The 18,849-nt window shown below is 35.5% G+C and overlaps 1 protein-coding gene across 3 annotated transcripts in view; it reads right to left on the bottom strand.

Annotated features, from left to right (window-relative positions):
• kdelr3 (KDEL endoplasmic reticulum protein retention receptor 3) overlaps positions 1 to 4,980 on the bottom strand; it is a 7,685-nt gene extending 2,705 nt beyond the window's left edge. Inside the window, exons 1-3 of one of the 3 annotated variants that reach the window (XM_061973484.2) lie at positions 4,860 to 4,980; positions 4,550 to 4,660; positions 1,959 to 2,059 (exon numbers count right to left, since the gene is read on the bottom strand). In XM_061973484.2, coding sequence (XP_061829468.1) covers positions 1,959 to 2,059; positions 4,550 to 4,640 — 192 coding nt within the window. In that variant the 5' untranslated portion in view covers positions 4,641 to 4,660; positions 4,860 to 4,980. Of the gene's footprint in view, positions 1 to 1,958; positions 2,060 to 4,549 lie in introns of all 3 variants that reach the window. The other 2 variants (XM_061973483.2, XM_061973482.2) reach the window with 2 other exon arrangements.
• Between the last annotated feature and the right edge of the window lie 13,869 nt (positions 4,981 to 18,849).

Here is an 18,849-nt window from a genome sequence, read left to right as displayed (position 1 = left end):
CACATGTTTATTATTAATCATTATGTACACATGTTTATTATTCATCATTATTATATACACATGTTTATTATTCATCATTATATCCATCCATCCATTTCCTACCGCTTGTCCCTATTGGGGAGCCTATCTCAGCTGCATTATATACACATGTTTATTATTCATCATTGTTTACACATATTTATTATTAATCATTATATACACATGTTTATTATTCGTCATTATACACGCATGTTTATTATTGATCATTATATACACATGTTTATCATTCATAATTATATATGTATTTTTATTATTCATCATTATTTACACATATTTATTATTCATTATTATATACACATGTTTATTATTCATCATTATATAAACATTTATTATTCATCATTATTTACACGTTTATTAGTCATCATAATATACACATGTTTATTACTCATCATTATACACACATGTTTATTATTAATCATTATATACACATGTTTATTACTCATCATTATACACACACATGTTTATTATTCATCATTATATCCATCCATCCATTTCCTACCGCTTGTCCCTATTGGGGTTGCGGGGGTGCTGGAGCCTATCTCAGCTGCATTATATACACATGTTTATTATTCATCATTGTTTACACATGTTTATTATTAATCATTATATACACATGTTTATTATTGATCATTATACACACATGTTTATTATTGATCATTATATACACATGTTTATTATTCATAATTATATATGTATTTTTTATTATTCATCATTATTTACACATATGTATTATTAATTATTATATACACATGTTTATTATTCATCATTATACAAACATTTATTATTCATCATTATTTACACGTTTATTAGTCATCATAATATACACATGTTTATTATTCATCATTATACACACATGTTTATTATTAATCATTATATACACATGTTTATTATTCATCATTAAATATACACATGTTTGTTATTCATCATTATATCCATCCATCAATTTCCTACCGCTTGTCCCTATTGGGGTCGCGGTGGGTTCTGGAGCCTATCTCAGCTGCATTATATACACATGTTTATTATTCATCTTTGTTTACACTTGTTTATTATTAATCATTATATACACATGTTTATTATTCATCATTATATATGCATGTTTATTATTCATCAGTATACACGCATGTTTATTATTCATCATTATATATGCATGTTTATTATTCATCATCATATACACAATTATTTATCATCATTATACACCCATGTTTATTATTCATCATTATATTCACATGTTTATTATTCATCATTATATACACATGTTTATTATTCATCATTATACACGCATGTTTATTATTCATCATTATATACACATGTTTATTATTCATCATTATATATATATATATATATGCATATTTATTAATCATCACTATTTACGCATGTTTATTATTCATCATTATACGCGCATGTTTATTATTCATCATTATATACCCATGTTTATGATTCATCATTATATACGCATGTTTATGATTCACCATTATTTACGCATGTTTATGATTCATCATTAAATACGCATGTTTATGATTCATCATTATACACACATGTTTATTATTTATCATTATATACACATGTTTATTATTAATCATTATATAAACATGTTTATCATTCATCATTATATAAACATGTTTATTATTCATCATCATATACACATGTTTATCATTCATCATTATATACCCATGTTCATTAATATTCATTATATTCACATGTTTATTATTCATCATTATATACACATGTTTATTATTCATCATTATATACATACATATACTGTATATATATACATACATACATACATACATACATACATACATACATATATATATATATATATATATATATATATATATATATATATATATATATATATATATATACATACATATATATTGTTATTGCAGGAGGATGCAATATAGATTGGAGTGTCTTACCTTCATGACTGTGTTGTAGGGAGAAATAAAGACGGTGAACAAGTCAAGATATCTGGTGCTGAAGACAAGTGCAAACAACACCTGAGACTTCCCAGAAATGCCTAAAAGCAGAAAAACATTTATCAAGTGGAAGCAAAATAATAAATTGATGTAGTCAATAAACACTCGTGATGAATGAAGTGTAAACAAGGAGAAGTAACAATGTGTGTTAGGGTGCTGCAGATGTGCAATTAAAGAGTAAATAAATGTGTGTTAGAGTGCTGCAGATGTGCAATTAAAGAGTAAATAAATGTGTGTTAGGGTGCTGCAGATGTGCAATTAAAGAGTAAATAAATGTGTTAGGGTGCTGCAGATGTGCAATTAAAGACTAAATAAATGTGTGTTAGGGTGCTGCAGATGTGCAATTAAAGAGTAAATAAATGTGTGTTAGGGTGCTGCAGATGTGCAATTAAAGAGTAAATAAATGTGTGTTAGGGTGCTGCAGATGTGCAATTAAAGAGTAAATAAATGTGTGTTAGGGTGCTGCAGATGTGCAATTAAAGAGTAAATAAATGTGTGTTAGGGTGCTGCAGATGTGCAATTAAAGAGTAAATAAATGTGTGTTAGGGTGCTGCAGATGTGCAATTAAAGAGTAAATAAATGTGTGTTAGGTGCTGCAGATGTGCAATTAAAGAGTAAATAAATGTGTGTTAGGGTGCTGCAGATGTGCAATTAAAGAGTAAATAAATGTGTGTTAGGTGCTGCAGATGTGCAATTAAAGAGTAAATAAATGTGTGTTAGGGTGCTGCAGATGTGCAATTAAAGAGTAAATAAATGTGTTAGGGTGCTGCAGATGTGCAATTAAAGACTAAATAAATGTGTGTTAGGGTGCTGCAGATGTGCAATTAAAGAGTAAATAAATGTGTGTTAGGTGCTGCAGATGTGCAATTAAAGACTAAATAAATGTGTGTTAGGGTGCTGCAGATGTGCAATTAAAGACTAAATAAATGTGTGTTAGGGTGCTGCAGATGTGCAATTAAAGAGTAAATAAATGTGTGCTAGGGTGCTGCAGATGTGCAATTAAAGAGTAAATAAATGTGTGTTAGGGTGCTGCAGATGTGCAATTAAAGACTAAATAAATGTGTGTTAGGGTGCTGCAGATGTGCAATTAAAGACTAAATAAATGTGTGTTAGGGTGCTGCAGATGTGCAATTAAAGACTAAATAAATGTGTTAGGGTGCTGCAGATGTGCAATTAAAGAGTAAATAAATGTGTGTTAGGGTGCTGCAGATGTGCAATTAAAGAGTAAATAAATGTGTGTTAGGGTGCTGCAGATGTGCAATTAAAGAGTAAATAAATGTGTGTTAGGGTGCTGCAGATGTGCAATTAAAGAGTAAATAAATGTGTGTTAGGGTGCTGCAGATGTGCAATTAAAGAGTAAATAAATGTGTGTTAGGTGCTGCAGATGTGCAATTAAAGAGTAAATAAATGTGTGTTAGGGTGCTGCAGATGTGCAATTAAAGAGTAAATAAATGTGTGTTAGGTGCTGCAGATGTGCAATTAAAGAGTAAATAAATGTGTGTTAGGGTGCTGCAGATGTGCAATTAAAGAGTAAATAAATGTGTTAGGGTGCTGCAGATGTGCAATTAAAGACTAAATAAATGTGTGTTAGGGTGCTGCAGATGTGCAATTAAAGAGTAAATAAATGTGTGTTAGGTGCTGCAGATGTGCAATTAAAGACTAAATAAATGTGTGTTAGGGTGCTGCAGATGTGCAATTAAAGACTAAATAAATGTGTGTTAGGGTGCTGCAGATGTGCAATTAAAGAGTAAATAAATGTGTGCTAGGGTGCTGCAGATGTGCAATTAAAGAGTAAATAAATGTGTGTTAGGGTGCTGCAGATGTGCAATTAAAGACTAAATAAATGTGTGTTAGGGTGCTGCAGATGTGCAATTAAAGACTAAATAAATGTGTGTTAGGGTGCTGCAGATGTGCAATTAAAGACTAAATAAATGTGTTAGGGTGCTGCAGATGTGCAATTAAAGAGTAAATAAATGTGTGTTAGGGTGCTGCAGATGTGCAATTAAAGACTAAATAAATGTGTGTTAGGGTGCTGCAGATGTGCAATTAAAGACTAAATAAATGTTAGAGTGCTGCAGATGTGCAATTAAAGACTAAATAAATGTTAGGGTGCTGCAGATGTGCAATTAAAGAGTAAATAAATGTTAGGGTGCTGCAGATGTGCAATTAAAGAGTAAATAAATGTGTGTTAGGGTGCTGCAGATGTGCAATTAAAGAGTAAATAAATGTGTGTTAGGGTGCTGCAGATGTGCAATTAAAGACTAAATAAATGTGTGTTAGGGTGCTGCAGATGTGCAATTAAAGAGTAAATAAATGTGTTAGGGTGCTGCAGATGTGCAATTAAAGAGTAAATAAATGTGTTAGGGTGCTGCAGATGTGCAATTAAAGAGTAAATAAATGTGTTAGGGTGCTGCAGATGTGCAATTAAAGAGTAAATAAATGTGTTAGGGTGCTGCAGATGTGCAATTAAAGAGTAAATAAATGTGTGTTAGGGTGCTGCAGATGTGCAATTAAAGACAAGACGATCTTACCTGCACAGGACTTGGACTTCCATATCTTCACCAGCAGGATGACGATGGCCACCAGGTGCGACACGTCACCCGCCAGGCGGAAGACGTTCATGTTTTGGTCCTTTTAACGCGCTTTAAAGCGGAAATGAGTGAAGTTGCTGGATGAATGACTGGAAGCGAGGTCGGAATTAAGAGTCCAAACAAACACTTTTGTGACAAGAGAGTGGGGGGGGGGACTAAGAAAAAAGCCACGGAGATGGCGGACTAACTAAGTCGAGACGCAGTCGTGATTTTAGCAAGTAAAGAATGACAATGACGATGATGTACTTACTGGAGTCCACACTGTGACGTCACAACGTCAATGTACTTAGTGAAGTACACGCCGCGAAGTTACCGTCAAGTTGTGGCGAGGAGGTGACGTGGCTGTCAGCGCGAGAGCGACACCGTCAAGTTAAATCACCAAGCTAGGAAATACGGCGTTTTCCGGTTAAGGGTTTTCAAAGTAAAACTCCGCGTAGTGCGTTTTTGTTACCCGTGAAGACTTGACTCTCATTATCATTGTTGACAATATTAAACCATACTTGCCAACCCTCCCGGATTTTCCGGGAGACTCCCGAAATTCAGCGCCTCTCCCGAAAACATCCCGGGACAAATATTTTCCCGAAAATCTCCCGGTTTTCAGCCGGAGCTGGAAGCCACGCCCCCTCCAGCTCCATGCGGACCTGAGTGAGGACAGCCTTTTTTCATGACGGGAGGACAACAGGGTGACAAGAACTAAATCATCCAGACTAGAGATAAATTGTATTATTATGTTTATCTTACCTAAAAATAAATATATTTATTAATTAAAAAAAACAAAAAAAAACATTTTTACTATATTTTGCTAAAAACATCAAAATTAATTGTATTTTTCTTTGTATTTTTTCCTGACTCCTTATTACATCCAGCCATAGAATTATACATTAAAATAAACATATTTGAAATAATTGATTTTAAATTATCATAATAATTCATTTAAAATGACCATATTTAATTATTAAAATAATTGCTTGTTTATCAACAACTTTAGCATTTTATTCATTACATTTTGAAACTCTCAGAAGCCAAGTTATGTTATATTCCTTAATATTTATTTATGCAAGTTTGAAGTATCAATTATCCAAACACAGTTTTGTTTGCATATATATATATATATATATATATATATATATATATATATATATATATATATATATATATATATATATATATATATATATATATATATGAAATACTTGACTTGGTGAATTCTAGCTGTCAATATACTCCTCCCCTCTTAACCACGCCCCCAACCACGCCCCCACCCCCCACCTCCCGAAATCGGAGGTCTCAAGGTTGGCAAGTATGACAATATTAAACACAATATTATAACACTGCCATTCATTTGTGCTACATACATTGTAAACATACATTGGTGTTCTGGTCTGTGCTGAACTTTTATTTTTTTAATTTGTTAAATATGGTAATACATGATCATAATTGTTATGTAGCCATGTTTTTTTTTAAATTATATATATATTTTTAACTGTTTTGAATGTTTAAATAAGTCTTTGAAGTCCCACTTTAGTGTTTAGATTTAGCCTTGGTGATCAATTTAACTTCTATCCTGCCAGGGACCAAAATAGTCCTGCTCTTAAACATGTTAAATAAGTAGACATATTTTTTAAATTTGACTTTTACACTTAAAAGTATTGCAACAACTGTATAAGCACAGGTACAGTACAACATTAATACCATACTTGCCAACCTTGAGACCTCCGATTTCGGGAGGTGGGGGGTGGGGGCGTGGTCGGGGGTGGGGCGGGGCGTGGTTGAGGGCGTGGTTAAGAGGGGAGGAGTATATTGACAGCTAGAATTCACCAAGTCAAGTATTTCATATATATATATGCAAACAAAACTGTGTTTAGATAATTGATACTTCAAACTTGCATAAATAAATATTAAGGAATATAACATAACTTGGCTTCTGAGAGCTTCAAAATGTAATGAATAAAATGCTAAAGTTGTTGATAAACAAGCAATTATTTTAATAATTAAATATGGTCATTTTAAATGAATTATTATGATAATTTAAAATCAATTATTTCAAATATGTTTATTTTAATGTATAATTCTATGGCTGGATGTAATAAGGAGTCAGAAAAAATACAAATAAAAATACAATTAATTTTGATGTTTTAGCAAAATATAGTAAAAATGCATTTAGCTTCTTTTTTTTTTAAATTAATAAATATATTTATTTTTAGGTAAGATAAACATAATAATACAATTTATCTCTAGTCTGGATGATTTAATTCTTGTCACCCTGTTGTCCTCCCGTCATGAAAAAAGGCTGTCCTCACTCAGGTCCGCATGGAGCTGGAGGAGGCGTGGCCTCCAGCTCCGGCTGAAAACCGGGAGATTTTCGGGAGAATATTTGTCCCGGGAGGTTTTCGGGAGAGGCGCTGAATTTCGGGAGTCTCCCGGAAAATTCGGGAGGGTTGGCAAGTATGATTAATACACACAAAATATAATAAGCACCTTCAATGTCAGTCTGAACTCACCCTGATTATTTTCATTGCATTTCAATTGTTCATTTCCAGGACTTTCCAAAGTAAAAGCTCTGTTTTGAAACTTATTGCAGTTTGTTTCTGGCTCCAGCAAGTGGTTTAGGGTGGTTATTACACTTAAAACCATTTTTTTTATTTCAAATTCCAGAGGCACAAGAAAACATTCATTGGGAAAAGCCTGAATAAAAAGATGTGTTATAACAGGAGTCAATGGTGGTCAAAAAGGGTCAGTCGTTTTAATTTTTTCCATTTTTAATAACACATTTTAGCTACTAGGTTGTGAGTCTCATTGTTGTGTGTAAACTTTTTTTTATGACAGCTTAGTTCCTGTCCAGTTTTACACTCTAATGCTGGATGGATAAAAAAGAAGATGATGTAAAAAGACAACAGTGTTACTGTACATAGCATCCACACCCTAGGACAAATAGGAGTGTGAAACTTTGGCAACCCAACAATTCGATCAGATTCCGATTCCTGGGGTGACTATTTGATTCAGAATCTACACTTTTGACAAGAACAAGAAAAATGTATCATATTACGCCTATACTGTATATACCTTTATATACATATATACTTATATATATATATACCTATACTGGCTCACCTGCACTGGCTTCCTGTGCACTTAAGATGTGACTTTAAGGTTTTACTACTTACATATAAAATACTACACGGTCTAGCTCCGTCCTATCTTGTCTATTGCATTGTACCATATGTCCCGGCAAGAAATCTGCCTTCAAAGAACTCCGGCTTATTAGTGATTCCCAGAGCCCAAAAAAAGTCTGCGGGCTATAGAGCGTTTTCTATTGGGGCTCCAGTACTATGGAATGTTCTAGCAGTAACAGTTAGAGATGCTACCTCAGTAGAAGCATTTAAGTCCCATCTTAAAACTCATTTGTATACTCTAGCCTTTAAATAGACCCCCTTTTTAGACCAGTTGATCTGTCGTTTCTTTTCTTTCCTCCTCTGCCCCCCTCTCCCTTGTGGAGGGGGAGTTACACAGGTCCGGTGGCCATGGATGAAGTGCTGGCTGTCCAGAGTCAAGACCCGGGGTGGACCGCTCGCCTGTGCATCAGTTGGGGACATCTCTGCGCTGCTGACTCGTCTCCGTTTGGGATGGTGTCCTGCTGACCCCACTATGGACTGGACTCTCACTATTATGTTAGATCCACTATGGACTGGACTCTCACACTATTATGTTAGATCCACTATGGACTGGACTCTCACTATTATGTTAGATCCACTATGGACTGGACTCTCACTAGAATGTTGGATCCACTATGGACTGGACTTTCACAATATTATGTTAGATCCACTATGGACTGGACTCTCACTATTATGTTAGATCCACTATGGACTGGACTCTCACTATTATGTTAGATCCACTATGGACTGGACTCACACTATTATGTTAGATCCACTATGGACTGGACTCTCACCAGTATGTTAGATCCACTATGGACTGTACTCTCACTATTATGTTAGATCCACTATGGACTGGACTCTCACACTATTATGTTAGATCCACTATGGACTGGACTCTCACTATTATGTTAGATCCACTATGGACTGGACTCTCACACTATTATGTTAGATCCACTATGGACTGGACTCTCACTATTATGTTGGATCCACTATGGACTGGACTCTCACTATTATGTTAGATCCGCTATGGACTGGACTCTCACACTATTATGTTAGATCCACTATGGACTGGACTCTCACACTATTATGTTAGATCCACTATGGACTGGACTCTCACTATTATGTTAGATCCACAATGGACTGGACTCTCACTATTATGTTAGATGCACTATGGACTGGACTCTCACACTATTATGTTAGATCCACTATGGACTGGACTCTCACTATTATGTTAGATCCACTATGGACTGGACTCTCACTATTATGTTAGATCCACTATGAACTTGACTCACTATTATGTTAGATCCACTATGGACTGGACTCTCACACTATTATGTTAGATCCACTATGGACTGGACTCTCACTATTATGTTAGATCCACTATGGACTGGACTCTCACACTATTATGTTAGATCCACTATGGATTGGACTTTCACAATATTATGTCAGACCCACTCGACATCCATTGCATTCGGTCTCCCCTAGAGGGGGGGTTACCCACATCTGCGGTCCTCTCCAAGGTTTCTCATAGTCATTCACATCGACGTCCCACTGGGGTGAGTTTTTCTTTGACCTTATGTGGGCTCTGTACCGCGGATGTCGTTGTGGCTTGTGCAGCCCTTTGAGACACTTGTGATTTAGGGCTATATAAATAAACATCGATTGATTGATTGATGAGAATGGATTCAACACGATTCTCAATTCAAACGGATTCTCGGCATGTATTGTTTGGTATAATAATTATCATGAATATTTTTCTAAACAGGTTACAGGGTCGAAAAGCTCTTTCGGTTGCATGGAAATGGCCTAAAAATGTATTTAAAAAAACATATTTTGTCATTAAAATGTTTTCTAAATATATATATATATATATATATATATATATATATATATATATATATATATATATATAAAAGGCTATCGATGCTGTCATCTAGCAAAGCTGAATTTGACCAAGCAACCCCCCCGTACCAAAAAGCCCTTGATGAAAGCGGATACAATTTCACCCTCACCTATGAACCCACGCCAGGAAACCAGCCAAAAAAGAACAGAAAACGGAACGACATCATCTGGTACAACCCCCCATACAGCAAAAACGTCTCAACGAACATTGGACACAAATTCCTCAATCTGATTGACAAACACTTTCCCAAAGACAACACCCTAAGAAAAGTATTCAACAAGAACAACATTAAATTGAGCTACAGCTGCATGAACAATATACGACTCAAACCACAACAAAACAATTGCAAATGAGCCGTCGGCCCCCAGACAGAGCGACTCCAAAACCAACAAAGGATGTAACTGTCGAAAGAAACCTGATTGCCCCCTCAACGGGGGGTGCTTACAAACATCAGTTGTCTACCAATCTAAGGTAATACGCAAGGACATTAACACATCCGACACATATGTAGGATTAACCGAGGGAGAATTCAAAACCAGATGGAACAATCACAAGGCTTCTTTCAGGAACAAAAACCTGCGAAATACCACAGAACTCAGCAAACACATTTGGGACCTCAAAGACAATAATGTTGAATATTCAATAACATGGCAAATTCTTGCATCCAGCACACCTTACAATAGTGGTAATAAAAGATGCGACCTATGCTTGAAAGAGAAACAGTTTATTATTTACCGTCCAGACCTGTCATCCCTCAACAAGCGCAGCGAAATTGTAACAACATGCCGCCATAGACGGAAACACCTCCTAGGTAACACATGAGCCAATCACCACGCCCCTAGGCCAGCCTGTACCCACCCACTCTGTGCCCTATATAAACCATGGTATGCGAATGCTCCCATTAAAATCTCCTGATGATTGAGGGTACCCCCCCTCATGAAACAGGCCTGTAGAGATGAAATAGTCTTGTGATTTTTTCCCACACATACATATATATATATATATATATATATATATATATATATATAAATATATATATATATTTAATCTTTGAAAATGATCAATTGAATGAATAACAATCATGATATGGATGTTAATGGATTTTTGTGCACCCCTAATAAATCCCCTAAAATAAATCTACTGACTGCCACACAAAACAAACAGAAGCGAAATAGCAAACATTGGACATTTAAAATGATCAAATACAGTCACTGTCCACACTGGTAGTTCTTTATTTCTGCTCACTATGACGGAGCGTTGGACGGTGGCAGTGGTCTCTCAGAGACCAACTTAGCAAAGTTCTTCTTCCCCACCGACTCATTTCTCTGATCCAAAAGCAAACAGATCGATCAGTGAATGTGCTGACTGTAGAGGACATGGTGAGGACCGAGCTGAGACGAAGATAAAGGTTAGGGGAATTAATCTGACACTGATTAGCTTCTATTTATATTTGCAGACGGTCAGGTCTCCCCAGCATCACGCTGCTAATCTCATATTGGTCATATTATGACTGGCAGACATTGATCATCTCAACTCAAAGCTGATGTTCTCTTCACTTCCAAGACTCAGCCATTTTCTTTAATCAATTTACATGCACCATCAATACCATTACACACAAATAATTGGACTTGTTATAATTGATGGACTTAGGTCGGTATATGTCCTGAGATTGGCAAGTGACCAACAGTCTGGCTCCAAGGCCGTAACTACCTTTAAGGTCACCGAGGTCCTTTCGTCCAGATACATTCTAACAAAACGGAAACTCTGATAATTGGTCTCGATAGAACGACCCCCCCTGATCAAGACCTCCCTTGGTGCGTCTGTTCAAAGCAGCCTCAGAAACCCTGGGGTTTGTGTTCAATCAGTCAAAGTCTTTGGAGGGTCTCTGTCTTCAACTGACCAAAAACTGTGAGAAATATTTCTAAAGTGAGAAATTTGCTTCAAAATTGGATCTGGAAATGATCATTCACGTTCATTTCGTCTCGTATTGACGATTGCAATTCTCTTTTTGTCACGACGAGGGGTTTTTTCGCAGCTTACTGCAAGATTTGTTCTCCCGGGATGCAATCGGACAAGACCGGACAAGGCTTGAAGGTAGGAACATTTTTAATATTAATCTAACAACACAGGGGGAAAAAAAGACAGGACCTAAAACAAAAGAAAAGCGTGCCGATCGCACGAGAGTATAAGGAACATAAAACTTACACTTAGCGTAAACTATGGACATGAAACAAAAACTCGCTAACTGTGACATGAATAAACAAAAACCTACCTGGCAAGGCATGGAACGAGCAGTATGAACAAAGCATGAAACAAGTCAGCACAGAGCAAATACAGAGTAATGTCGCCAGGACGACTAACTGGCAAAACAGGCTTAAATAATAGTCTCTGATTAAAGCAGGTGCGTGAGTCAAACACATGAGACAGGTGAAACTAATCAGTCGTCATGGATACTAAAACAAACAAGGGTGCACAAAAACAGGAACTATTGGAGTCCAAAAGTAACAGAACATAACTAAACAAAACATGATCGAGACCACAGATCATGACACTGTTCACTCTTCTCAACAAGTCAAGGCTAAAGAGACTTCAGACGCTACAAAATGCGGCTGCCAGACTCTGGACTGGTGCACCCAGACCAGCCCTTGTCACCCCCAGAGTTGCAGATTTTAGTCCTGACTTCACGTGCGTTGCATGGTGGGGCCCCTCAGTACATCACTGACTTGTTATTCCACTACTCTTCAGTTGCATGGTGGGGCCCCTCAGTACATCACTGACTTGTTGTACCCCTACTCTTCAGTTGCATGGTGGGGCCCCTCAGTACATCACTGACTTGTTATTTCCCTACTCTTCAGTTGCATGGTGGGGCCCCTCAGTACATCGCTGACTTGTTATTTCCCTACTCTTCAGTTGCATGGTGGGGCCCCTCAGTACATCGCTGACTTGTTATTTCCCTACTCTTCAGTTGCATGGTGGGGCCCCTCAGTACATCAGGTCATAGTATTCGAAGCTCCTCCTGGACCACCAATTTTTGACCTCGGTATTTGTCAAATCCTACAAACCCCATTTCCATATGAGTTGGGAAATTGTGTTAGATGTAAATATAAACGGAATACAATGATTTGTAAATCCTTTTCAAGCCATATTCAGTTGAATATGCTACAAAGACAACATATTTGATGTTCAAACTCGTACGTTTTTTTTTTTTGCAAATAATAATTAACTTAGAATTTCATGGCTGCAACACGTGCCAAAGTAGTTGGGAAAGGCCATGTTCACCACTGTGTTACATGGCCTTTCCTTTTAACAACACTCAGTAAAGGTTTGGGAACTGAGGAGACACATTTTTGAAGCTTCTCAGGTGGAATTCTTTCCCATTCTTGCTTGATGTACAGCTTAAGTTGTTCAACAGTCCGGGGGTCTCCATTGTGCTATTTTAGGCTTCACATTTTCAATGGGAGACAGGTCTGGACTACAGGCAGGCCAGTCTAGTACCCGCACTCTTTTACTATGAAGCCACGTTGATGTAACACGTGGCTTGGCATTGTCTTGCTGAAATAAGCAGGGGCGTCCATGTTAACGTTGCTTGGATGGCAACATATGTTGCTCCAAAACCTGTATGTACCTTTCAGCATTAATGGTGCCTTCACAGATGTGTAAGTTACCCATGTCTTGGCCACTAATACACCCCCATACCATCACACATGCTGCCTTTTAAACTTTGCGCCTAAAACAATCCGGATGGTTCTTTTCCTCTTTGGTCCGGAGGACACGACGTCCACAGTTTCCAAAAACAATTTGAAATGTGAACTCGTCAGACCACAGAACACTTTTCCACTTTGTATCAGTCCATCTTAGATGAGCTCAGGCCCAGCGAAGCCGACGGCGTTTCTGGGTGTTGTTGATAAACGGTTTTTGCCTTGCATAGGAGAGTTTTAACTTGCACTTACAGATTAGCGACCAACTGTAGTTACTGACAGTGGGTTTCTGAAGTGTTCCTGAGCCCATGTGGTGATATCCTTTACACACTGATGTCGCTTGTTGATGCAGTACAGCCTGAGGGATGGAAGGTCACGGGCTTAGCTGCTTACGTGCAGTGATTTCTCCAGATTCTCTGAACCCTTTGATGATATTACAGACTGTAGATAGTGAAATCCCTAAATTCCTTGCAATAGCTGCTTGAGAAAGGTTTTTCTTAAACTGTTCAACAATTTGCTCACGCATTTGTTGACAAAGTGGTGACCCTCGCCCCATCCTTGTTTGTGAATGACTGAGCATTTCATGGAATCTACTTTTATACCCAATCATGGCACCCACCTGTTCCCAATTAGCCTGCACACCTGTGGGATGTTCCAAATAAGTGTTTGATGAGCATTCCTCAACTTTATCAGTATTTATTGCCACCTTTCCCAACTTCTTTGTCACGTGTTGCTGGCATCAAATTCTAAAGTTAATGATTATTTGCACACACAAAAAAAAGTTTATGAGTTTGAACATCAAATATGTTGTCTTTGTAGCATATTCAACTGAATATGTCTTGAAAATGATTTGCAAATCATTGTATTTACATCTAACACAATTTCCCAACTCATATGGAAACAGGGTTTGTAGTTCAGGCCCAGTCTGGCTCCACCTTACCCAGGACTATGGACGGAAGGAGTAATTGAATAAAAGCATGCATATTTTGGAGAGCAGATATCCTGGAAAAGTCAACATTTCTGCTGGATCTCCATGTTTGTTTGCTATTCACTGTTGACGCTGTTTGCACATCTCCTGCCGCCCCCGTCTTCCTCCGCCTAGAATTTGGCATATTGGCAGAATTAAACCCACAGTCCCACACTGAGGAGGCGTTTTAAAAACAAGATGCAAAAGGAACAACTATGAATAATGCATGTAGAGTGGAACCTCCAATTAAGAATCCCTCTATTTGCGAACGTTTCGGTCTACGAACGTTAAGATCGAGCCAAATATGCCTCTGTGTGCGAACCATGTCCTTGTGCACGAAGGCTTCATTCATTCATTCATTCATTTTGTGTCACGCCTGCAGACAAAAAGCAGGGCGTAAGGCAACGCACAGAAAGTGAGGACTAAAATCTTAAACTCTATGTGGGATTTGACAGGAAGTCAAAGAAGACATAATGTATAATGTATTTATATTATTCACATGTGAATAATGCTGTATAATAGACTGTATTTATGTTATTCACATGTGAATAATGCTGTATAATAGACTGTATTTATATTATTCACATGTGAATAATGCTGTATAATAGACTGTATTTATGTTATTCACATGTGAATAATGCTGTATAATAGACTGTATTTATATTATTCACATGTGAATAATGCTGTATAATAGACTGTATTTATATTATTCACATGTGAATAATGCTGTATAATAGACTGTATATATGTTATTCACATGTGAATAATGCTGTATAATAGACTGTATTTATGTTATTCACATGTGAATAATGCTGTATAATAGACTGTATTTATGTTATTCACATGTGAATAATGCTGTATAATAGACTGTATTTATATTATTCACATGTGTATAATGCTGTATAATAAACTGTATTTATATTATTCACATGTGAATAATGCTGTATAATAGACTGTATTAATATTATTCACATGTGAATAATGCTGTATAATAGACTGTATTTATATTATTCACATGTGAATAATGCTGTATAATAGACTGTATTTATATTATTCACATGTGAATAATGCTGTATAATAGACTGTATATATGTTATTCACATGTGAATAATGCTGTATAATAGACTGTATATATGTTATTCACATGTGAATAATGCTGTATAATAGACTGTATTTATGTTATTCACATGTGAATAATGCTGTATAATAGACTGTATTTGTATTATTCACATGTGAATAATGCTGTATAATAGACTGTATTTATATTATTCACATGTGAATAATGCTGTATAATAGACTGTATTAATATTATTCACATGTGAATAACGCTGTATAATAGACTGTATTTATATTATATACATGTGAATAATGCTGTATAATAGACTGTATTTATATTATTCACATGTGAATAATGCTGTATAATAGACTGTATTTATATTATTCACATGTGAATAATGCTGTATAATAGACTGTATTTATATTATTCACATGTGAATAATGCTGTATAATAGACTGTATTTATATTATTCACATGTGAATAATGCTGTATAATAGACTGTATTTATGTTATTCACATGTGAGCAATGCTGTATAATAGACTGTATTAATATTATTCACATGTGAGTAATGCTGTATAATAGACAGTATTTATATTATTCACATGTGAATAATGCTGTACAATAGACTGTATTTATATTATTCACATGTGAATAATGCTGTATAATAGACTGTATTTATATTATTCACATGTGAATAATGCTGTATAATAGACTGTATTTATATTATTCACATGTGAATAATGCTGTATAATAGACTGTATTTATATTATTCACATGTGAATAATGCTGTATAATAGACTGTATTTATATTATTCACATGTGAATAATGCTGTATAATAGACTGTATTTATGTTATTCACATGTGAGCAATGCTGTATAATAGACTGTATTAATATTATTCACATGTGAGTAATGCTGTATAATAGACAGTATTTATATTATTCACATGTGAATAATGCTGTACAATAGACTGTATTTATATTATTCACATGTGAATAATGCTGTATAATAGACTGTATTTATATTATTCACATGTGAATAATGCTGTATAATAGACTGTATTTATATTATTCACATGTGAATAATGCTGTATAATAGACTGTATTTATATTATTCACATGTGAATAATGCTGTATAATAGACTGTATTTATATTATTCACATGTGTATAATGCTGTATAATAGACTGTATTTATATTATTCACATGTGAATAATGCTGTATAATAGACTGTATTTATATTATTCACATGTGAATAATGCTGTATAATAGATTGTATTTATATTATTCACATGTGAATAATGCTGTAAAATAGACTGTATTTATATTATTCACATGTAAAAAATACCTAAGTGTTTATTGTCTTTTGTGAGCGGACTGTGGTGCTTAATTTCCCACAGAGATCAATAAAGTACTTTCCATTCTATTCTATTCTAAGACTGGCTAGAAAGTGGGTAATGTGGTCTGGTCTGGGTGCACCAGTTTAAAGTCTGGCAGCCACATCCTGTTCAGTCCGAAGCCTCTCTGGAGTTGACTTGTTGAAACAAGTGAAAAGAGAATTACAATAGTCAATGCGAAACGAGATGAACGAGATCTCGAAATTTCTCAGGTGATAAAAACAGTTTTCGGTCAGTTGACAACAGAGACCCTCCAAAGACATCAAACAACCACAAGAGCCTAAGTACAAGTACGAGTCACTTCTCAGCGCTGTTTTTTTTGTTGTTGTCATTGGACAAGTTTTGTCCATTTTGCTAACTCAACATGAGTTCTAAAAAGACAACTGACCAGCGTGGAAAGACATAAGTAACAGACTTGGTAACAGACAACGGAGACGACTATTTTTGGACGAGCCATTCACAACCTTATCTTTTTGAGGCTGAATATACTGAGGATGAACTACTGCTTCTTGAAGCCAGCACGAAGGAAGGGTGAGACGTTGGGGACTTTGGCACCGTAAATGTGTGAAGCCATGCTATTTCGACATAAATGGACTGCTTATCCAAAAAACTGAGAAAAACATCCTTGGCCAGCTGGACCAAAGAGACAAGTGTCCATGGAGTGAGTCACACTTTATATTGATTATGATACACGCAGCACGTCATGCGTGTAATTACAACTACACTACATACACTGTCTGGCTGGCTGTGTACAAACAAAAGATGAAATAATACTTTACAGATAGTGTAATATGATTGTTCACTCAGTACAGATTGGTGTGCTATCACAGTGTTGTGTGTTACAAACTCAAACATGTTTCGTGCTGACGTAGAAGCTAGCTTATCTCTTGCCATAGTTAGCTTTTACGGCTAATACCTTGGTATGTCAATGTGTTAGTACGCTAGAAAAATAGTTCCTCAGTGTTCTCTCTTACAATAACAATGTTGCTACAGTTGGTTATTATACAGGTCACACAACGTAAATGAAGTATTGTTGACACTTTTTGAATGCATTTTTAAAAGTGATTTAGAGGTAGAATTGATTGCTAACATTAGCTGCATTGCTAGAACGAGATGATTTTTACATGTTAGAATGCAAAAAACATTTGTCTTGTCTTCCGTCTCTCATAATGATTGTGAACTGTAGGCAACATTTTTTTTTAAAGTGACCCCCCCTGGTGTGAGCACACTATTTTCCCCAAAATGTCAAAATTCTACACAAAAAAGGTCAAAATACAAAACAAAAAATGTCAAAATGCAAAACAAAAGGTCAAAATACAAAACAAAAAATGTCAAAATTCTAAATAAAAAATTTCAAAATTCTAAACAAAAAAGTTCAAAATACAAATCAAAAAATGTCAAAATACAAAAAAAAAATGTCAAAATTCTCAATCAATCAATCAATCAATCAATGTTTATTTATATAGCCCTAAATCACAAGTGTCTCAAAGGGCTACACAAGCCACAACGACATCCTCGGTACAAAGCCCACATAAGGGCAAGGAAAAACTCACCCCAGTGGGACGTCGATGTGAATGACTATGAGAAACCTTGGAGAGGACCGCATATGTGGGTAACCCCCCCCCACCCCCCCTCCAGGGGAGACCGAATGCAATGGACGTTGAATGGTGTGAATTCTTAAACAAAAAGGTCAAAATAAAAATAAAAAAACAGTCAAAATACAAAACAAAAAAGGTCAAAATACAAAACAAAAAATGTCAAAATTCTAAACAAAAAATGTCAAAATTCTAAATAAAAAATGTCAAATTCTAAACAAAAAAGGTCAAAATACAAAACAAAAAACATCAAAATTCTAAACAAAAAAGGTCAAAATACAAATCAAAAAAGATCAAAATACAAAACAAAAAAGGTCAAAATACAAAACAAAAAATGTCAAAATTCTAAACAAAAAAAGGTCAAAATACAAATAAAAAAAGATCAAAATACAAAACAAAATGTGTCAAAATTCTATATAAAAAATTTCTAAATTCTAAACAGAAAAGTTCAAAATACAAAACAAAAAAGGTC

Source organism: Nerophis lumbriciformis, linkage group LG22 (genome assembly GCF_033978685.3).
Source record: "Nerophis lumbriciformis linkage group LG22, RoL_Nlum_v2.1, whole genome shotgun sequence".
NCBI classification, from domain to species: domain Eukaryota; kingdom Metazoa; phylum Chordata; class Actinopteri; order Syngnathiformes; family Syngnathidae; genus Nerophis; species Nerophis lumbriciformis.
This window is presented reverse-complemented; position numbering and strand designations above follow the sequence as displayed.